Source organism: Microchirus variegatus (assembly GCF_963457635.1).
Source record: "Microchirus variegatus genome assembly, chromosome: 9".
NCBI lineage: Eukaryota > Metazoa > Chordata > Actinopteri > Pleuronectiformes > Soleidae > Microchirus > Microchirus variegatus.
In genome coordinates this window covers 4263749-4287151 of record NC_139810.1, presented here as the reverse complement: position 1 = coordinate 4287151, position 23403 = coordinate 4263749, and the positions used below count along the sequence as shown (strand labels likewise).

General features: G+C 39.6%; 1 protein-coding gene across 1 annotated transcript; it reads right to left on the bottom strand.

Moving 5' to 3' along the window:
* Nucleotides 1-239: 239 nt before the first annotated feature.
* On the bottom strand, nucleotides 240-22839 carry dennd2da (DENN/MADD domain containing 2Da). Its single transcript, XM_083894606.1, has 14 exons — nucleotides 22690-22839; nucleotides 15598-15645; nucleotides 13438-13533; nucleotides 11563-11738; nucleotides 10783-10895; nucleotides 10025-10094; nucleotides 9836-9913; nucleotides 9062-9202; nucleotides 5935-6083; nucleotides 5631-5802; nucleotides 4335-4385; nucleotides 4138-4219; nucleotides 3819-4061; nucleotides 240-578 (listed from the first exon to the last, which is right to left on the bottom strand). The coding sequence occupies exons 1-14, from the start codon at nucleotides 22742-22744 to the stop codon at nucleotides 511-513; spliced, it is 1542 nt and encodes a 513-aa protein (XP_083750732.1). The 5' UTR covers nucleotides 22745-22839; the 3' UTR covers nucleotides 240-510.
* Between the last annotated feature and the right edge of the window lie 564 nt (nucleotides 22840-23403).

Sequence of the window (23403 nt, the reverse complement as noted above, 5' to 3'; positions counted from 1 at the left end):
CTGGACATAGTCAATTAAATCACATTGTAGCTCAATCAACTCGTCGTGTCATTTGTCAACGCTAAAATCAAACAGAAACAATAAACAGATTGCGCTGCTTTTGGATGATGTATTATATATCAAAGTGTCATGCAGCATAGCTGGCCTCATATATTATCCCACAGGGGTCATTGCACAGAGAGGAATTCTGGGATAACAGAGTCTATAAATAAGACATCGTAGGAACGTTGGACTTTTTTTTTTCTTAAAAAACAAACTCAATCTTTATTTGAAATGATTTTCCTGCTCGTCGTCAACGACACACTTTCTCCACAGCCTGAGGACCAACATGTGACGCTCAAGTCTCCCAGTGTTTCACAGAGTAGCAGCAAGTTAACCATACAGTAACGCACACACACATTTAAAAAGCACGCCAACACACAGGACATTTAAAAAATACACAAAAAGTCCAACATTTACATCTTTTCCTATGTTCTCCTGTATATACACACGAGTGATCCCTGCAGAGCGTTAGTGTTTCTTTCCCTTGTCCCTTTTCTTCTTCTCCTGGTACTCGAGGATCTTTTTGTGAAATACTCCTGCAAGACAGAAGACAGTCAGAGTCAGCGCGCTGTACCGATGACTATTTCACTGGTACTGTGAAACCCATTCCTTTAAAAGGCCTTTCACTGTACAAGATTTTTTTTTTTACTCTGCCAAGCATAACACTGAACCTTGACCCCTGCACGCTGTGACGAATGCTCGCACGACCAATAGGAACCCAGCTTCCATCCAGGAAACAGACAGACATTGGAGGGAAAAGCTTGTGTTGTTTGTGTCTCAGTTCTGTCAACATGTTTATGAAACTCTCGGGAGGAAAAGCAGCATCATGGAAACGTTTCCAAGTCAATGTAATACACCAGATTGACACCTCAACCCCGCACCAAGGTCCACAGAGAAAATCAACTATTTTACAACAGGGCACACAGGAAGAGTTGATCCACTGCTTCCTCCACCAAGAAAGTAAGTTCAGATGTGTGCTTTGTAACTTTGGGCTTTGAAATACCTTTATTTGTCATGGGTTAGTATGTCATACTAGACACCTTGGTCGTCAAAATGTTAAAAAAAAATTAAAAAAGAAATGTTTTGGTCCAAAATGTGACCAAAACGTCATACTATACTATGCCGTCGACCTCAATGTCATACTACAACATTTCGTCCAAAATCTGACCTTTTTTTTTTTTAAAGATTTTTGGTCCAAAATTTGACAAAACTTCATACTATACTGTCGTCCAAAATCGAAATAAATTTAGATTTTTTTTTTTAGCTCAACATGTGACCAAAACGTCATACTATACTGTCGTCGGCCTCAATGTCATACTACACTATTTCATCCAAAATCTGACAATTTTTTTGAAAAAAAAATTGGCCCAAAATGTGACAAAAACATCATACTATACTATGTATTCCAAAATCTGACAAAACTTGATACAATACTTTATCGTCCAAAATCGACAAAAACGTCATACTATATAATATGTATTCCAAAATTTGACTTTTGAAAAAAAAGGTTTTGGTAAAACATTTGACAAAAACATCATACTATATAATATGTCGTCCAAAAAACTTGAGGGGGTTTTGAGAAAATTTTTTTTCCCAAAATACGGCAAACAAGACATACCATAATGTGACAAATACACTACAACTGTAAGCCACAGTGGCCTAATGGTTAAGACACTGGCCTTATTAGACAAAGACTGTGGGTTCAATTCCCCTTTGTTGTCAAAACTTAGAATTTCAACCTACATTAGAAAAAGAAAAAAAATTGTGACCAAAACGTCATACTATACTATGTCATCGACCTCCATTTCATACTACACTATTTCGTCCAAAAATCGGACAATTTTTTTGAAAAAAAAAGATTTTGGTCCAAAACTTGACAAAAACGTCATACTATATACTATGTCCTCCAAAATCGGAAAACATTTTATAATTTATTTTTTTTGCCCAAAATGTGACCACAACGTCATACTATACTCTGTTGTCGACCTCAATGTCATACTACACTATTTCGTCCAAAATCTGACAAGATTTTTGAAAAAAAAAATTTGCTCCAAAATTTTACAAAAACGCCATACTATATACTATGCCATCCAAAATCGGATAATTTTTTTGAAATTATTTTTTTTAGCCCAAAACTTGACAAAAACGTCATACTATACTATGTCCTCCAAAATCTGAAAAAATCATTGAAATTTTTTTTCGCCCAAAATGTGACCAAAATGTCATACTACACTATTTCGTCCAAAATCTGACAACTTTTTTGAAAAAAAAATTTGGTCCAATATTTGACAAAAACTACATGCTATACTATGTCATCCAAAATCGGATAATTTTTTAGAAATTATTTTTTTTAGCCCAATATTTGACAAAAACGTCATACTATACTATGTCGTCCAAAATCTTACAAAATATTAAAAAAAATTTTTTAGCTCGAAATGTGACAAAACGTCATACTATACTATGTCGTTGACCTCAATGTCATACTACACTATTTCGTCCAAAATCTGACCATTTAAAAAAAAAAAAGAATTTGGTCCAAAATCTGAAAAAATCTTTGACATTTTTTTTTAGCCCAAAATGTGACCAAAACGTCATACTATACTATGTCGTTGACCTCAATGTCATACTACACTATTTCGTCCCAAATCTGAGCATTTTTTGGAAAAACTAAATTTGACAAAAACATCATACTTTCCTATGTAGTCCAAAATTTGACAAAAACTTCATACTATACTTTATTGTCCAAAATCGACAAAAACGTCATACTATATAATATGTAATCCAAAATTTGACAATTCTTTTGAAAAAAAAGGTTTTGGTAAAAAATTTGACAAAAACGTCATACTATATAATATGTCGTCCAAAACTTGAGGGGGTTTTGAGAATTTTTTTTTTCCCAAAATACGGCAAAAAAGATATACCATACTGTGACAAATACACTACTACTGTAAGCCACAGTGGCCTAATGGTTAAGACACTGGCCTTATTAGTCAAAGACTGTGGGTTCAATTGCCCTTTGTTGTCAAAACGTAGAATTTCAACCTACATTAGAAAAAAAATTGCCCAAAATGTGACCAAAACGTCATACTATACTACGTCGTCGACCTCAATTTCATACTACACTACTTCGTCCAAAAATCTGACCATTTTTTTGAAACAAAAAGATTTTGGTCCAAAACTTGACAAATGCGTCATACTATACTATGTCGTCCAAAATTTGAGGGGCTTTTTTGGAGTATTTTTTGTTTCCCAAAATTCAACAAAAAAGAGTTACCATAGCATAGTGTAACAAATACACTACCACTGTAAGAGTCACAGTGACCTAATGGGTAAGACACTGGTCTCATTAGTCAAAGACTGTGGGTTCAATTCCACTCTGTTGTCAAAATGTAGTTTTTCAACCTACATTGAAAAAAAATTAATAGGTTTGTATGTCGTCCAAAATTTGACAAAAATGTCATACTAGACTATTCTTCCAAAATGTGACCATTTTTTTGAAAAGAAATTTAGGAAATCAACTTTTTTTTGACAAAAGGTTTGACTTTTTGGACGCCATAATACATTTTAAAATTTTACTGGCAGCGATGGTTTCACTGCCCGTCTTATGCCGGTTCTCGGGCAGAGGCTCAAGATTTGCATCGTTTCTTTCAAAGTGAGTGCTCCTTTCTTCGGAACTAAGGTGATAAATAAAAGTGGGTTCCTGTTTTCGTTCACTAAGACATGCATCAATTCAAACATGTTCACGTGTATTTTTAAAACACGGTGACAGTCCTCACCTTGCTGCGGTCCAGGCTGCTGCTGCTCCACGTCCTGGATAAACAGGTCGAACATCTGCGTCTGGATGAATTTCTTGACAAAGTGTCGAGTCGTCTTGGACTCGATGGCCTTGTAGAAGCTCCTCTTCTCAAACACTCCCTGCTCTCTTCCACTGTATTTCACATACGAGGCATAATGGCCGACCGTTCTCACAAAGAAATGCAGGAAGGCCTCAGACACCACCCGGTTCATCTCCTCCACCGCTGCGGGGAAAAACAAGAAGATGATGGAGCAGTTTTTGCTTCTTCACTTCACCGTCTCTGACTTTTTATTACTCACTTGATGTTTTTTTTCTTTTACTTAGAGACTCAAGTATTTCTGCTTCGAGCTTCGGGGGTAGAATAGAGTTTTCATCACCAGTCTGGGAAAGGAAGGTTTTTATTATTTTATACACATTTTTAAATTTGATAAATGGCTTCTTGTAAATTAAAAACAGACAAACTGATAACTCAAGAATTTAGAGTGAACACACTTACACAATAAAGGAATGTGTCCTCTTTATCCTCTGACAGATCGACCATCAGCATCTACGGGAAGAAGAAATAAACAGTTGAAGAGACGACGTGAATATCATTATGAACCATTAATAATGTAATTTTAAACGTTTCATTTACTTTTCATATACTATTATCTTCTTTAAGTGAACAAAATGTATGTCCTACATCTATAAAATAATTTTTTTGTCTCATGGATGTTGTCAACAAGTGAGATTAAAATCAAAGAATGGATGATGAAATCATATTTTAACCATGTTATTGTAAAATAAAATAGGCCTAAATGACAGAAGGCTTTAAAATATTTTAAACTTAGATGCAAGGCACACAATTGGTAAATTACATGTCCAATTTTAGAGATAAAACATGCAATTCTTCTTTATTTTCATGTATGTATCAGTTTCAACACACACACACAAAAAAAAACGTCATACTATACAATGTCGCCCAAAATAAGACCGAAACGTCACACTATACCATGTCCAAAATTTGACAATTAAAAAAAATTATAATAATTTGGTCCAAAATTTGACCAAAACGTCATACTATACCACGTCCAAAATTTGTCAATTTTTTGGAAAAAAGAAATTGGGTCCAAAATTCGACAAAAACATCATACTATACTATGTATAGTATACTATATACAAGTGAGTTACTTTTTTTCTAATGTATCTAATGTATGCGTCCGTTTCTCGAATGCCGTAAAGGACAGAAAAGCTGTGCAAGTTAAAATACAAACATTTGTGTTGTAGCAGTCATCAACAGTTTATTGGCGATACTGTACCAGACTATAAGTTGCGTTTTTTTTAGTAGTTTGGCCGGCCATGTGAACTATATTTAGAAGCGAGGAACAGTATATGAAAAATAAATGCTATGTCATCTATGACCACAAGAGGGCACCGTCCACATTCACGCATGGCGCATTTCCATGACGACTGACCGGAAAAAGACGCACTCGACGTCATGTTTACGTGACTCCTGATTGTTAAAATGAGTCTGCTGAAAAATGAGTCCGCTTAAAATGTGTAACGCTAAATTTTAAAAACAGAGGCGCACATACGCAGTACACAGGTATACTGGTTACGCAGCTAACTAGCTAGCTAATAGACATGACGCCACACGCAACTTTTTCTGGTCAGTCGTCATGGAAACACGTCATGCGTTAACATCGATGCCGTTTACATTGATGCCCAGCACGAGATGAAATAATAAAATATTTCAATTTAGAGCTTATAAACTGGGTAGAATGTTTAAATATAAGTTTAAACGATGACTCACATCACTCTGATCAATGACCAGGTCCAGCAGGCGTTTCTGGACGCCCAGCAGGTACGGGGTCGGCGCCATCACCACATCCATCAGGATCTCGGGGACAATGGAGATGTATGTGTGCTGCCAGGTGAACGGGTAAAGGAGGGCTGTGACTGCGTGAATGACCTGCGATAACGTGCTGCATGGAGACAAGACGAGAAGAGTTCACATTAGAACAGTCCAGGTTTGATAAAAACTGATCGTCGACCGAGTCTACAATTCTGTCAATGGCTTCTTTTCCCATGCGCGTGCACAGGCGTGTGTAAAATACCCCAGTTCATCTGCGATGAAGACGATGCGTCGTTCCAGGACGGCGGCGGCAAACACCACCAACACCTCCTCGTCTGTCAGGCAGCTGAACAACGTGGCAAAGTTGACGTGTTCCAGCCAGGAGTCCAGTGGGCGAGTCAGGCTGATGATCTAATATAACAAACACGGCGGATTATTTTCTACTTGTTTGTGTCAGAAAATGATGTTTTAAAATGGTTGAGTTGTAATGAGCTCTTTGTTATATGGAGCAAAGCTACCAGAAAATACTCGCATTCAAAAATGGATTAATAATGGAGTAATTGTTTCAACCCTAGCTGACTCTGAAGGCCTGGACACACCAGGTTAGGGTTAGCAGTGCTGTGATTAGCGCTGGTGGGTCTTGCTCGTGTTGGTGTCCTCACGTTGGACCTCATTGACAGATAAGATAATAAATCAACGTTGGACATAGGTGATAAAAGAAATCACCGTCACTGGTTGTCAGCCGAGCGAATCATCACAACATTTCGTTGTGGATCTGTGACTTCGACCACTAGGGTCGGCTACCAGTACCGGTTACCTTGAATTAGGCTGTTTGTAAAAGCAAAAAATGTAGTTTATGTGGTCAAAAATAACTCCAAACTTCTCAATTTGTGGCGTCATCTCCATCACAGACACAGGACCAGGCCTGCGTAGATGACTCCATTAATCGATTATTAACGAATTACTAAATTAATGTATGTTGATCGATGAAATTAAAAGAGTTTTCTAAATTTTTTAGCTTCTTAAATGTGAACATTTTCTGGTTTCCTTGCTCCATTTGACAAGGAATCCTTTTGGTTTGAGGACAAAACACAGATAATAGAGTAGATCTTCATTTCCAGGTTTGGGAAACACTGATTTTATGGCATTTTATGGAACACTCGATTAATCGACTATAAATAATAACCGACTATGAAAATAGTCGTTAGTTGCAGCTCTGCAAATGAGCTTTTGTTGAAGTTTGTGTTATCACTTACACTGCCGTTCAAAAGAAATGTCCTTATTTTTGAAGGAAAAGCACTTTTTTTTTCAATGAATCTAACATTAAATGAATCATAAATACACTCTATACATTGTTAACGTGGTAAACGACTATTCTAGCTGCAAACGTCTGGTTTTTAATGGAATATGTACATAGGTGTATAGAGGCCCATTTCCAGTGTTCTAATGGTACTTTGTGTTTGCTAATGGCGTTAGAAGACTATTGGATGATTAGAAAACCCTTGTGCAATGATGTTAGCACAGCTAAAAACAGTTTTGCTGGTTCTTTGACTAAAGGGCAAAATGATTATTTGGAATAAAAATCATTATTTCTAATCTTGTCAATGTCTTGACTATATTTTCTATTCATTTTACAACTCTTTTGATGAATAAAAGTCTGACTTTTAGTGGAAAACACAAACAAAAATGTGTATAGGTGAGCCCAAACCTTTGAACGGTAGTGTATATGAACCTACATGTGCTACAATTCACATGAGTGAATACTAGAGAGCTGCTGAAACATGACACATGTCCTCGGTGTGAGACGCTTCAGGTTAGCTAATGTAGGACAGGTTGAGACACAGCTCGACGCAGACACGCCTATCTGCAGCGAGCTCAGGTGTCACCGAGTTGCACTGTTTATTTAGGTTTGTTTGTGTCGAGTATTTCTTTATTGTCTCTATTCACGACGAGACAGACGGAAACTCCTCAGCGGTGAAGAGCCGAGGCCTCGTCCTGTCTAACCCTCAGTCAGGTGGTGGCTCAATATTGTTTCTATGGAGTCATAGATCTAAAGGATCAGCGTGCAGGGGCACACCTCTTACATTCATCACCTAAGGCTGCCTAAAAAAAAATCTTGTCTCATTGTCTGTTGACTTTTCTTTGGTTAATCATTGAGGGAGGAGTTTGTCAGAATCTTAGACCTGAATTAAAAAGTGGATGCTTACTGGAAGAAGCCAACCAGGAAATAAAAATATACTGAATAGCCACCAGGGGGGCGACAAATGTCAGTTTGAATGGAAGTCTATAAAAATGAACTTCTAACTCTCATTGAATTTTAGTGCTGGGCACGTTAACGGCGTCAACGTTCATGCACATTAGCGCATGACGCGTTTCCATGACGACTGCCCGGAAAAAGACACGCTTGCGTCGTGATTTTTACGCGACTCCCGATTGTTAAAATGAGTCTTTAAAGTAACGCTAAACTTTAAAAACAGAGGCACACATATACGCAGCACACAGGTACGCTGGTTATTTGTTAGCGCTGCTCCTTTCCTTTAATAAACAGACCGCTCCAGTTCGACTGTAGGCACGTTAACGGCGCTAAAGGAGCTAACGCAGCTAACTGGTCAACGGTGCCTACATTCCGGTGCCGTGGCACGTTAACGCACGTCACGCGCCTCTTTTTCCCATCAGCCGTTGACGCCGTTAACGCTGTTCAGCAACATTTAACTTTTAACACTAACTTACATCGTCATTAAACATTTTCCTGTGGACGTAATGGTCTCAGTTCCTCTTCAATAGCACAATGTCAATTTTAGAAATCATGTTTCCATTTAGAGGAAAATAGACTATAAAACAGCGTACAAATGAGTGTTATTGCAAAGTCCGAACATCCTGACCAAAGCAGTAAAACAATACACGCTATAAAAGAATATGGTAAACAAAAAAAGAGTGCAGTATTTTGTCAGGAATCCGATAAATAAATAAATAAACAAATTGCTAGCACGTAAAGCAGTAGACGATAAACGAGGTGCTCAGAAACTTAATCAAACTTTGACCCCGTTTAGACTTGGTATAAACATCTGTCCTAAAGTGTTCCAGGTCTAAATTCAGGTCTAAATGAGTGTCTTCAGGATCTGATTTGTAAAACCACATCTAGAGTTGGTCTGTGGTCACATTCTCGAACATGTGTGAACGAGCGTCCGTCCTCAGGACACGGAAAAGACCGTCTCCTCAGGACTGACGACCTCTGATCCTGCTGCAGTTTCACAGTCAACTGAAATCATTTTCTTTTAATCGCATTCTTTAACAACTTTCTTCTCTAATCGAGTCGCACTAGTGTCAGACGCTGACGCCAGGTCTGCACGGGCTCTTTAAGTGGACTGTCGGGGGGTTTTTGATCTGACCTCAGTGCCCGACTCTGGAATGAAGCTTTTAATCTCCACAGTGTTTCCCGGTGCTGGGAATGGGGCCTCGCGCAGCTTCTGCATGAATGGGTAGATCATCGCCCTGGAGATCTGCCGCCGCTTCTCCACCTCGTCAAATATCTGCACACAGGCGGGAGAACACGGGTCACGATGAAGAAGAATGGTCAAGAAGTGGCTGAAAACGACTTTAATACATAGTCTCAATAAGGTTGGACTGTTACGTAGTGTATGTGTGCATTATATATTGGTGTTTTTACTCTGAAAACCAACAAATATGCAATATTTTTTAAACATTTAATTGAAATTCTGGATAAAATTTCCAAAGATACTGGTTGGCTCTGCGTAAGTGTAATAGAGTAACTTTGGTCAGTGCTTAATCATATGACATTTATCAGAATAACTATCTATTTCATATCTTCTTTCACCACAATCGGTCTAGGCAGGTGGCCGCACACCTTTGAGTCTGGTTCTCTCCACTGATGCCTCTAGTGTTTGCTCATTGTGTGAATGGTTGGGTTTCTCAGCTCTGCATGATGTTGTGCAGTGCCTTGAGATAATGAATGTAATGATTTGGCGCATTACAAACAAAATTGAATTAAATTCATCAAAATTAAGAAGTACATGTACAGAGATACGGATAAAGAAGTTCAGGACAGAGTCTGCATTCCAAAACATTAGTATTTGCTTTTTTTAAGTGGGTGACGTAAAGTAATTAAGTGGTAAATTCCCCACAAAGCTCAGTGGTCGCCTCACCTTGGAGAAAAGGCCGAAACAAGCCAAGCTGCTGATGATGCAGTACGCCTCAGGGGCACGGGCTCCTTTCCCTCCAGGCTTCAGTGAAAAGAAGAAGAAGAAGAAGGTTTTTAATGATCATAGATCACAGATAAACATAAACAACAACAAATGAGGTGACGTTGGTGTTGTTGGTGAGTGAACACTGACCAGTAACCTCCTGCAGTATCCATTCCTTCTGCTGCCGTCGATCTCGGTCAGAACGAAGGAGAAAGTCTCGCTGCAGACACACAATTCAAGGTTAATGAATAATTTGGGTAAAATATAAAATTTTCATGTGATGCATTGTGATTTGATTTGTTATATTAAGTCATAAATACACATACATAAGTTTGGGCTCACTTAGAAATGTCCTTATTTTTGAAGGAAAAGCACTTTTTCCAATGAATATAACATTAAATGAATCAGGAATACACTCACATTTTTAATGTGGTAAATGCAAATGTCTGGTTTTTAATGGAATATGTACATAGTTGTATAGAGGCCCATTTCCAGTGTTCTAATGGTACATTATGTTTGCTAATGGCGTTAGAAGGCTATTGGATGATTAGAAAACCCTTGAAAACACTTGTGCAATGATGTTAGCACAGCTGAAAACAGTTTTATTTGGAATAAAAATCATTATTTCTAATCTTGTCAATGTCTCGACTATATTTTCTATTCATTTTGCAACTCTTTTGATGAATAAAAGTCTGACTTTTAATGGAAAACACAATAAAAATTGTATAGGTGAGCCCAAACTTTTGAACGTTAGTGAGGAGAATCTGTCAAACTAAAGATAATCTCAGCTCTGATCAACCTGCACAAAGAGAAAGACTTTACCAGTCGACAAAGATCTAAACATTTGAAGACAGGCTGTTGTATCGATGTCTTTTCAACAGCATTAGACACTTCTGCAGAAGACAAACCTGTGGTATTCTGTCAGAGGAGCCCAGTTGATTCCCTCTGGGAAACAAAACAGCGTGATCGCTTTCAGCGTCTTCTCCTCCTCCTCCTTCTGACGTCTGGCCATCCCATCCCTCTGAAAGAACACACACACACGCCTCGGTTCTTCACAACATTTCTGAAAAGCTCCTCATTTCTCTTCTCTCTCAGCAGCCGACCCAGCTCTCTGGGTGTCCGAATCAAACGCACTACATATTTCCACCAGTATTCTTGTGCTGGACTTATTTTTAGGCTGGATTTTGGCAGATGAAGCAGCAGCAGAATACTTGTGATGCTTACAACATATTTTATTTGTTATTCGAGGTCATGTTATGTGAGCCAAGGATTCAGAATGTCCACATAACAACCTCAACAATTGAATTTGAAAATGTATGTTTTTAACTGGTTTACTCTGCATTTATATCATTATATTCAGTTTCCTCAACAGAGAAAAACACCAGTAATTTTTTTTCTTATATGAATCAATAAGTTATAACAACAAAAATGTGGCTTTTTATGATCATTTGTGTGGTTTGTTGCATTTAAAACCACCACCAAGTCAATCATTTCATCTTATAATAACAATAAACACACCAGGCTGTAGCTGGTACATAGTTTCACTCCTTCACTTTCTAATCCATGTTCCGGTCACTCTGGGATCACATGCAGGTGTGTGCACCACAGCTACCAACATGGATGCAATTTATTCTGTGGAAAAGCCTAAAAAAACGCCATTGTATCACCGTCAAAGCTGTCAAACTGACCTTGGGAAACTGGTAGGTGATCTCGGGTTCATAGCTGCTGTCGTCCTTGGTCTTCTTGAGGCTGACCACCACCAGGTACTCAAAGAAGTACTGACCGCTGGCGTAGCGCTGCTGTCGGGATGAGTTTTCTGCCACCGCTGGGCCTTCTGGTTCTGGGGCCTCCAGTTCTTTCCCTTCTACACAGAGAGTTAGACATTTTAAATTGTCTTTAATTGCATGCAGGGTACCATATACTCTGTTATTGTCAGCTACCACAATACCCTGTAAGGACAGAGGTGATGATGTTCAAAGCTATAGAGCATAACTTCATGTCTGTAGCCCTCATAATTCTGTATAAAAAGAGGAACATTTTAGTGCGAGGTGAATGCGAGGAGGAAAGAAAGCAGTCGGGTGGAGAACTTTGTAGAGTGGGATGAGGGGAGTTCAAACTGTAATTGAGAAGAAACTGTGATTGGGAATTTCAACCTGTGGAGGGCAGCATGACACTACTGTAAAAATATAAGAAGAAAAAACAGACGACATGATGCTTGATTTGCTACAAAAATAACCAGCTTTGTTTCATTTTCGGCACCCTTCTCTTACCGTACCAGAGTAAAATGGTACAGTAAGGTCAGGGTGGAGGTCGAGTGGCTTCACCCACAACAGTCAGCTCCCATAAAAACATGATATCGCCCAGGTTAAAGGCACTATTCTCACTGACAACGCAAGCCTTTACCATTCCAAACCAAACCATACTGTACCAAAGAAAATCATACGGTACCAAACCAAACCATACTGTACCAAACCATACCATACGGTACCAAACCATACTGTACCAAAGCATACCATACTGTACCAAACCAAACCATACTGTATCAAACCATACCATACTGTACCAAATCAAACTGCACCAAAGCATACCATACTGTATCAAACCATAGTGCCCCAAACCAAACCATACTGTACCAAACTATACTGTACCAAACCAAACATACTGTATCAAACCATACCGTACCAAACCAAACTGTACCAAAGCATACCACACTGTATCAAACCATAGTGCACCAAACCAACCCATACTGTACCAAACTATACCGTACCAAAGCATACCATACTGTACCAAACCATATTAAACCATACTGTACCAAACCATACCATACTGTAACATAGCATACCATACCAAACCATACTGTACCAAACCATACTGTACCAAACTGTACAAAACCATACTGTTCCAAACCATACCATATCAAACTGTATCATACTGTACCAAACCTTACTGTAACAAACCACATCATGCTGTACCAAACCATACTGTACCAAACCATACCATACTGTACCAAACCAAACCATATTGTACCAAACCACACTATGCTGCACCAAACCAAACCATACTGTACCAAACAGCACCACACTATGATGAAAACACAGCATAATATAATATACTGTTTAGTGTTTTCTTCAAGGTGATTCAGACATGGTGTCGTCAGTATCAACACCGCTGTCTGCTGGCAGTTTGTGTTTTGTGGGTGGAGCTTTGACAAAATAGAACAGACAGGAAGGTGTGCGTCTTCATTGACGGTTTTGCATAACTTTTAAATCAATACGTAGACATTTTCCACCTCCCTCAAAGCGTAAAAAGAATGATTTAAAGATATTTCTGAAATGTCTCAGTCTCCATTTGTTGTTTGTAATCTGCATAAAAAGCTGTTGTGAGGACAAGCGCTCAGACGGGTCAGATTACAGAAGTGAACTCCACCTGTCCTGCACTCTGCGTCTCTCTGGAGTTTAAACCAGCGTGAACAAAGAGTCGAACCATTGTTTGCACCAGCATTCACTTCACTTATCTAGCACCTCATTTAAAAATAAAACAAATTCCTCCCTGCAAAGACTCACTCTCTTTTCTGCCTCTGCGGAAGGACGACCACATGGCACTGAACCTCTTGAGGGCCCCTGGTCGTCCACCTTCATCCTCCCCTGGTGGGATGGAACCTGTCGGAGACACAAAATCAACAGCTGCTCATCACTGCAACTTTCACAGGGTAACAAAACTAAATATCCACAGTAAATGGAGTATAAATGGGGCCTTTTGTGAGGACCAAAGCAGCGGAAAGTTGCTGTTCTTCAGCGTTTGTATAGAATATAAATGTAATCAAACTCGCTGTTCAACAAACAAGTAGAGAAGCTACATTTTTACTATTTTGGTCAATGTTTCATGACATACGGCTCTTTTCTGCTATACAGTTATAGCACGGTTTAGTACCTCCTCGATGTGGACGGGGTCATCAATCATTGCACGGTCAAAGAAGTGAAATAAGGCTGAACGGGTTGTGATTGGGCTTACGATCGGCGGCTTTAGGCAGTTGTCGCTAAAAGCACCACAATCATCTGTTAAATGTTGATATTTTTGACATTTCCGTGCTAAATGTTTGGAGATTAACGCTAAAGATTTCATGATTTTTAAGTCTTTTTAACTTTAATCTACAGTTCGGTATTGTTTGCTTTGATTCCCGTGTCGGACGTCGCGTTCATGACTCTTCCAGTGACGGCACTCTCTGACCAATCGGTGACTGGCAGCGTGTCGACATCACAAGCACTGACAAAACCCTATAATTTAACTGAAACATCGAAATATCCAGAATCTGATCATTTGAAAGGATTTGGAGGCTGATGAACAACATAAGGCTGGGATGCACTAAACAAACACAACTCTTATTATCTCTAAGTAGCACAGATCAGGGGAGAGAGTGGTTGTTATTACATGCTCATCCATCGCAGATGTCCGTCTGTGTGAGAGCCACGTTACTGTCTTAAGTCAAATATCTCGCCAATAATCCAGAACAGCTTATGTCAGTTTCTTTCCATTCCATGGGGGTAACAATAACCATGTGGAACACACTGCAGCAGAGCAGGTGTGTGTGTGTGTGTGTGTGTGTGTGTGTGTGTGTGTGTGTGTGTGTGTGTGTGTGTGTGTGTGTGTGTGTGTGTGAGTGTAAGATTCAAATCTAACTTAATACTAATATTTTAAATACACGGCTGGGACACAATGCAAAAACAGTGTTGCTATTTAAGATCTGTTTGGCCGTCTTTGAACATAAAGATTATTTCCTCTGTGTTAGCATGGCCTGTGTTAGGCCTGTTCTGTGTTAGCATGGCCTGTGTTAGCATGGCCTGTGTTAGCATGGCCTGTGTTAGCATGGCCTGTGTTAGGCCTGTTCTATGTTAGCATGGCCTGTGTTAGGCCTGTTCTATGTTAGCATGGCCTGTGTTAGGCCTGTTCTGTGTTAGCCTGTTCCGTGTTAGCATGGCCTGTGTAAGCATGGCCTGTGTTAGCATATTCTGTGTTAGCATGCTCTAGTATTCCAAGGGGGTCGTACCTATGTTCCCCGGGTCCTATGTTCCCCGGGTCCTATGTTCGGCAAAAAAAGGTCCTAGCATCGGACCTTTTTTTAAAAAAAGGGTCCCATGTTTCCCACTTTGTGGAAGCCTGGGTGTGGAGCTCCAGGGTAAAGGGTAAGGGTAAGGGTAAGGGTAAGGGTAAGGGTTAGGGTAAGGGTTAGGGTTAGGGTTAGGGTCCTATGTTCCCCAGGTCCTTTTGGGTGAACAGCGGGGAACATAGAACCCTTTTTTAGAGAAAGGGTCCTATGTTCCCCGGTCACATACAAAGCGGGGAACATAGGACCCGGGGAACATAGATACGGTCCCATTCCAAGTAGGACTCATTTGCCAGAAATTAGATAAAACTTTATGTTATTTTTCAAACATTCTACAGCATTCCCACAGACTGTGTCAGGACAGATATTTGTCACCAAATCAATTTGCTGAGCCTTGAATTTCAATTTATTAAATAACACATAGCATAAAACAAAGTTCTGACTGATTTTTGTAAATATTGGTTTAGAGTCATAGATGAAGACGAAAGCACACATTTGCTCACATATATTGTAAATTCGGTTGTAATTGATTGTTTCCAAGGGGAAAAAAATACTTGAAAGTAACAAAGAGGAAAAAGGGGGGGAAAGGGTTTAGAAAATAGTCTCCAGTAACTGAACTTACTGAGTTTCCCAGGGACATCAGAGATGAGGTTGCCTCTGGGCTGCTCACCTAAGCAACGCAAACAAAAGCTTTGGTGAATAAACAACTCGGCCACTGTTTACTTTTCTTCCATTCCAGGGTCACATTGAAAATATGAGCATGTGGTCAGAAAATGCCACTAATGAATATGAGTCACAGGACTTCCACGATAAGAACACTTTAGATTAGGGAACACATATTCACCATTAACTCGGTGCTTAATAACATGCATATAAGTAGCATACTAGCCCTTTTTTTAGCAATCATTAAGCACATATTAACATCTTATTTAGATAAATTCATGTCGTAATAGAGGTAGAATAAGGTTATGTAGAATAAGGTGCTTAATGATTACTAATAACATGCTCGTATGCTACTTACATATGTTAGTAAGCGCCTAGTTAATAGTGAATATGTGTTACCTAATCTAAAGCGTTAGCCACAAAGCCGTTGGGCTGATGTTTTGCTCCGTTGCACCACCTACAAAATAAGGCCAACAGAGCACGGTGGCCCAAACCTAATGGCACGTTTACACCAAGTGAAAAGGTTTCGGTTTGGTACGTACGTATTTCTTTGTTTCTCCATTAGAAGCAGTACCAAAATAACTGGCCCCAAATGGTACATGTCGTGGTACCCTCTCTTTGGGGTACCAGAGTAATGGTACAATATGGTACAGGTGGAGCAAGACCCACAGAAAAGCATCGTTCCCTTGCAGTCCATTGTAAATTTGTAAATTCCTCCACTGGACTAATAGACTAATAAAGACTAATCTTAACTTATTCTCATAAAAAGCGCCAGAAACGAGCTGTTGAATGTCCGGTGTGTTGTTGTCCATATGTTCAATGTTGTTCGTTGTCAGCACACCGGTACAACGCCAATGCTCGCCCACTCAAAAACATCTCGACGAGAGAAGAACACGGTATAACGCCAGATTCTGACACGACCTGTTTATCCACACCACCCTCGAGGAGAAGGGTGGTGAAGTCATCTCCTCTCTCAGATCCCATGATTGATGTTGTGCTGAAGGATATCTTGGGAAGTATTGATGAGGAACAAGATCTAAAATGTTTTGTTTACAACACAGGGTTCCCACACCTTGGTTGTTATCAAATTCAAGGACTTTTAAGGAACCTTTAAATTCAAGGAAAGAATGCGCCGAGACAGGTTAAGATGGGAAGGCAACTTGTAAAAGCCGCTTCGTCCATGACGTCCATGTTTATCGATTTGCAGGGCACGCTCTGCATCTGGACAAGCGATTGTCCTTGGGATCTTGGTCAAGAAAGTGATTTTCTTTGGTGAGTCAGAGATCTTGGAATTTTTCATTTCCCAGGCATCACGTCATGATCTGCTCTCTCTTGCGTAACGTTACTCATTCCTGGAGAGAGAGACAGTAAACAGTGTCCACAACACCGCTAGCAAGTACGACTCCGTGCTAGTTCTGCGTAGGCCTCGTCTACGTACATCAAGGAACGCAGGGCATGAAACATTAGGTGGCGTCGACATTTACCTAAATAATAACGTCACTTCTTTCCATGTCTGCTTACTTTCAAGGTCCTTGTCATTTGTTTTTTCTCAAACCTTCAATGATTTCAAGGACCCGTGAGAACCCCGACAACAGCTTTAAGTCTCAGGTGGAGCTAAGACTGAAAATAAGCCTGACCAGGCTGATCTGGACTGTCATTCTTACTTAAAGTGTTTTTACGAAACCTTTCACCAATCAGTCATTTTCTGAAAAGGGACAGTCGCGATGGCTTACGTCGGTAATCCCGCAAACAGAAACAGCTCTCAGATAGACAAACACCAGAACCTGCGCTGCTTCAACACAGACACCAAGACCACTCAACCGTCAACGCAAAAGCAGAAACAAAAGTCTGCTGCACATTCAGCGGCTGATCCCCACGTGGACTCTGCCGATACCACATACTCGCTGACACTCGGTATTTGCGTCACTGTACATTAAAAGTCCTGGTTTCAATCTTACTGTACGTATTTGGATTTGGTAACCACAATATAGCAGCGCGGCCGTCAATAACCTCTCCCTGCTGTTTATCAACGACATCGCTAACAGTCTGCTGATTCATTTGTTTACCTCAGGCTATGAGGAAAGAATTTTTATACTGGTGCTGCATTCAAGTCACGTGGGACAAACGTGATTTCTACACAGAGCGTCTAAATAAACAGCTCTCGGCAACAGAAGTAATATGCTCACTACTATTCGAAAGGTAATCAAAATGAGGTTTCCAACTGTAAGTGGGTGAGGAAATGTCCTTTATCCAACTTTAAAAGAGTTGACCTCAATTAAAGGATGAGTTCAAGTCGTAAATACCAAGTCAAGCGTATAAAATATATGTGACATACCTTACCCTGACTTGGCCACAGCAATAATTAGTCAATAAATCCTAAATTACTTGGAGAAATTTAACTATTTCATGTAAAATGCTGATTTTCAAGCATCGTATCAGTATTTGTTATTGTTCAATTTCAATTTCAGACTTAAATATCGAATGAAAGGCAGTCATTTTATTTAAATTGTGATTGAATTTTAACATTTAACCCTAAGAACACTTCAGCAGCATTTCAGCTGCTATTTCCATTACTATGTTAAAACATACAGTATATTCAGAGGTTATGCAATATAGAGCGTCTTATATCGTTTTGTTTTTTTTCAGCACAACCTCAGCAATCTGATGAAGAATTTTTGTAAATAATTATAGTTTTCACCAACTATATAAAACACACCTGAACAAACTGTACTAAAAAAAAATTAAAATCTGTGATAATTTGTGAAATTTGGAAAGACTTTAATGAACAAAAGAAGATAAAAATTGTCTATTTTTGTGACTTGTGCACAATTATTGCTACTTTATATCACGACTAAAAATATAACATAAAATAACTCATAGTTTTGACTCAACAACACATAAGACGACGGGAAAAAAAGCATTTCTTAAAGCCTGAATATATGACCTATAAACACACAGCCCAGGATGTCCATATAAGGAGTTGTGCATTATTCCCACGGAAATTTACCATGGGTGCACCTGCGGCACACACAAGGGGTTAAATACAGCGCGCTGAAATGTGGTTATTCGTCCAATCCCACCTGAAAACTCCCGAGTCATATTCCCAACATGCTAATTCTACGTTAGCTTTAAAAGCTTAAGAGTTCAAAATGTCCTATGCGTGACTTTTTTTTATTATGAGTTTACCAGATCCACGTGAAACGCCGCAATAGACAGAGCCAGAAACAAGCAACTTGACAGGAGGTAGTTAAAGTGTCCAGCTGAAGGACGCTGTTCGCTCTGCGTTCCAAAGACATCTCTTCTATTTATGGACTTGTGAGTAAGTGGGGCTATAATATTCATGATCTCACATGTGAATGGTGTGTGATTCAGTCGTCATGGTGACTGCTCAATACTGCTCAACAAAACAAAGCCATCAGAAGTAAAGATGGGTCAAGTGTTTTAAGATTTAAGATGTTTACTCGCCTTTTGTGCAAAAATCCTGAGTCTACAGCTGCAACTCATAAATTAATCTGTCGATTATTCTCCAGATTAATCGAGTACTTGTTTGGTCTGTAAAAATGTCAGAATATGTTGAACGGTATTTAGCAAAGCTGGAAATTGGTCTGTTTTAATGATTACAAATGATCATACACGTCGACTTCAACTTAAAACAGTGGCTTTAAACTAGTGCAACTTGGCACTTTAACGGCGTCAACGTTAGCGCACGTTAACGCATGGCGCGTTTCCATGACGACTGAGGCGGAAAAAGGCGCGCTTGACGTCATATTTACGTGCCGCGGCACTGTTTACGAGTTAGCTTCGTGAGCTGCGTTAGCTCCTTTAGCACCATTTCCACACGCTACAGTGGAACCGGAGTGATCTGTTTATTAAACAAAAAAGAGCAGAGCTAACAAATAACCAGCGTACCTGTGTTCTGTGTATGTGTGCCTCTGTTTTTAAAGTTTAGTGTTACTTTAGTGACGTCACACGCATCCTTTTCAGGTCAGTTGTCATGGAAACGCGCCATGCATTAACGTGCGTCAACATCATATTTACTTGCGGCGGCACCGGAGTCCAGGCACCGTTTACCAGTTAGCTCCGTTAGCTGCGTTAGCTCCTTTAGCGCCATTAGCATGCCTACAGTCGAGCTAGAGCAGTCTGTTTATTAAACGAAAAGAGCAGCGCTACAATTAACCAGTGTACATGTGTACTGTGTATGTGTGCGTCTGTTTTTAAAGTTTAGCGTTACTTTAGAGACTCATTTTAACAAATCGGGAGTCACGTAAACATGAGCTTGCACGTCTTTTTTCGTCATGGAGGCGCATCATGCGTTAATGTGCGTTAGCGTGCTCAGGACTACTTTAAACATTACCTTAAAATAACTATAAATTATTGTATATATATATATATATATATATGTTTACTTTTAACCCGAGGATTCCACTGAACGCCTGTGTTCTATTTTCAATGGATGGACGAGCCAGACAGGAAGTAAAACACCATTACAACTTTAAAAGCGTTATTTTTCAGAATAAAAGTTTTTCGATAATCGTTTTGTTTCGATTCACTTTTTATGTTTTTTTTTTAATCGTTTGGGGCCATAATCATAATTGAAACGCATGTTTTGATTAATTGCTCAGCCTGAGGCTAGCATTTGTTTTCTCATGGAAGTAACAATAGACGTTTTGTTTGCTGTAATCATCAAGCACCTGAGTGACAGACGGAGAGTAATTCATCTTACATTTGTCACGACTTGCTTACGCTAACGCGGCTCTAAATATCAAACCAAAACACTGAAATGACACTCAAACTAAAACGGAGTTTCATTAAAGGGGATAAAGCTGAATGAAAACCAGTTGCCAGATTTAACGCCGGTCACCACCACAGACAAACTGAAGCTTTCATCAATCCCTTAAAGACAAAAGTGGGGGCAAACTATGCCCACTTACTGCATACTTGCTGGTTTGTGTTCGTCACTCACTACAATGTTGTGGTTTGCTGTCAAACACGAAGTTCACATCTACCACTCTCCCACTCACTGAACATGGTCTCGCTGGGAAAAACAGCTGAGCGAGCACATGGCGCACACACCAGTGAGCCTATCCTCCATGACCTTCAGCTGGGCCACTTATTAGTTTCACTTTGGGTCCGGCTCACCTCTCTGCTGCCTCATGAGGACAACCAGTCCCTAAGTCCACACAAGGTTTTATTTCTTTAAACCTCTATTGACAGGACGAGGCGTTTGCGCTGTGGCATGATGTGGGTGCAAACAGCAGTCCTGTTGAGCAGCTTCACAGCCTGAGGCTGCTCGACATGTTACAACACTATGCCGTCAGCTTTGAGAGCAAAGGAATGGAACAGTGTGAAAAGAAGAGCTGGAGTCTTTTTTCCCCATTGAGGAAAAAAAACATGAAACCTGTTGATTTTAATTCAAATAGAACGATTCCAGAGATTGTTTGCACAGGTTTTCTTTAAAACGGAGCAGCTTTTAGTTCTATAAAAGTGAGATATGTTCCACTGCCAGGTTAGCTCCTGCAGGTTTTAAAGTACACACTCAAAGTCAATCAAATACGACGAATATTTGAGGATATGTCAGATAATCCTGAGAGGTTGACATCTGCTCTGAGAGAAAAGTTAATTGTGGGTTTTTTGAAGACAGAAAACAACAAATAACTTGTTGAACAGAAAATATTTCACACAACTGAGGCATTGCTACACTACCGTTCAAAGGTTTGGGGTCATCTATACAATTTTTGTTGTGCTTTCCACTAAAAGTCACACTTTATTCATCAAAAGAGTTGCAAAATGAATAGAAAATATAGTCAAAACATTGACAAGATTCCAAATAATAATTTTGCCCTTTTGTCAAAAACCAGCAAAACTGTTTTCAGCTGTGCTAACATCATTATCACAAGGGTTTTCAAGTGTTTTCTAATCATCCAATAGCCTTCTAACGCTACAAACAACACAATGTACCATTAGAACACTGGAAATGGGCCTCTACACCTATGTACATATTCCATTAAAAACCAGGCATTTGCAGCTAGAATAGTCGTTTACCACATTAACAATGTATAGAGTGTATTTATGATTCATTTAATGTTATATTCATTTTTTAAAAAGTGCTTTTCCTTCAAAAATAAGGACATTTCTAAGTGACCCCAAACTTTTAAACGGTATTGTATATACTGAACATTTGTAATATTGCTATAAGAGTAAGGTAGATTTTAATTATTATTGAATTATTGCTCAGCCTTCACTTGAACCCTTATAGTTCAAGTAAGGGAACGCGCTTGAGAAAATCAATGTGTCTCAGCAAAACCAGTTCTAGACGATCACAATATTGAATACGTGACCAACGTAAGACAACAAACCGTTTCATTAAGTGACTCCAACTGTGGAGGTATTTCAGTGTGGAGCAGGTTATCAAGGTGTATTCAGTTATTCATCAATGCAATGTTTTGTTTCAGTCATTGGATCCACAGGTGTCTGTGGCCTGATTTCTGATGACCAGATTCATCCATTTAACCACGTTATGCAAGATTATACATCAACTTTTATGTTGTAATCTCAATAATTCATAAACTCTATATATATATAGATATATATATGTGTATATATATATAAAAAAATGTTTTATTTTATTTGTAAATTTTAAATATATATATATATATATATATATATATATATATATATATATATATATTTAAAGTTAAGAGGGAAAAAAAGTTAAACAAGTTGTAAATCCACGTGTAAGTGGAACAAAAATGACGTGGTTGTTGTTGTTTATCGGACAATATAATCTAATGGCGACTAATGAAGACGCGGTGGGAAACCACAAACCCGGATATAAGAGACAAAAAAACACGGACAGGTGAGCGACTCTGACGTTGAAAAGTTACGTAACTTCTTTTTTTTTAACGCAGACATAAGTAACGTAACTTTTTTTCCGCAGACAAATTCACATTTTGCGCGGACTGTCGGTGAAAGTACGAGCGGGTTGAGTCAGGTGATAGTGGCCGTGAATAGTGAGGTGTCCTCCTCTTCCTCCTGCTCCTGCTCTACTCACTCCATCTGTTGTTCTTCGCTGCTCCTTTTCTCCTCCTCGTCACCGCCTCACTCATGGCTGCTCACGCCGCGCTCCTCTCACTCTGCTCCCGCGGACGTTCAGTGTCACAGCAGCGGCTCTCCATCGTCGCCTCTGCCGCGAGGACATGTCATCGTGGAAGTGGCTCGCGCTCTGCTACTGCTCTCCGCGTGCTGCTGCTGCTGCTGCGCGAGCCGAACAACCACCTCCCGTGGTGCGTTCAAGTCACGTGCGCAAACAACAGAAAAGCTAAACTCAAAGCCTGACTCACAAGTTAGGACTTAATAAACAATGAGACAACCAAGAGACAGAGGACGAAAAAACTCCAAAACAATAATCCACTACAGATTATCTAGAAGGAAAAAGTTTTTTAACGGAACAACGTAAAATACGTTAATGTTTATCCGTCATCCTCTCAGACCCTGAAGCGACACAGCAGCAGGCACAGAGCCAAACCTGCCGAGAATAGCTCTTACCTTCCGAGGAACCTGTTCGACGTCAGAGAGCTGACTCATACTTGTGTAAGTCTGTGAGGGATAGTCCAGGTTTTTGGTTGTTGTCACTTCACACCCACGTGAAGCAACAACCAGTATGACCAACAGAGGCCGCCAGAGGCTTGCCGGGAGCGTACCTATTTTCCCCAGGTCCAATAAGGATTTTTTTTTTCCACCATCATTTCCATGAAAGATTCGTACT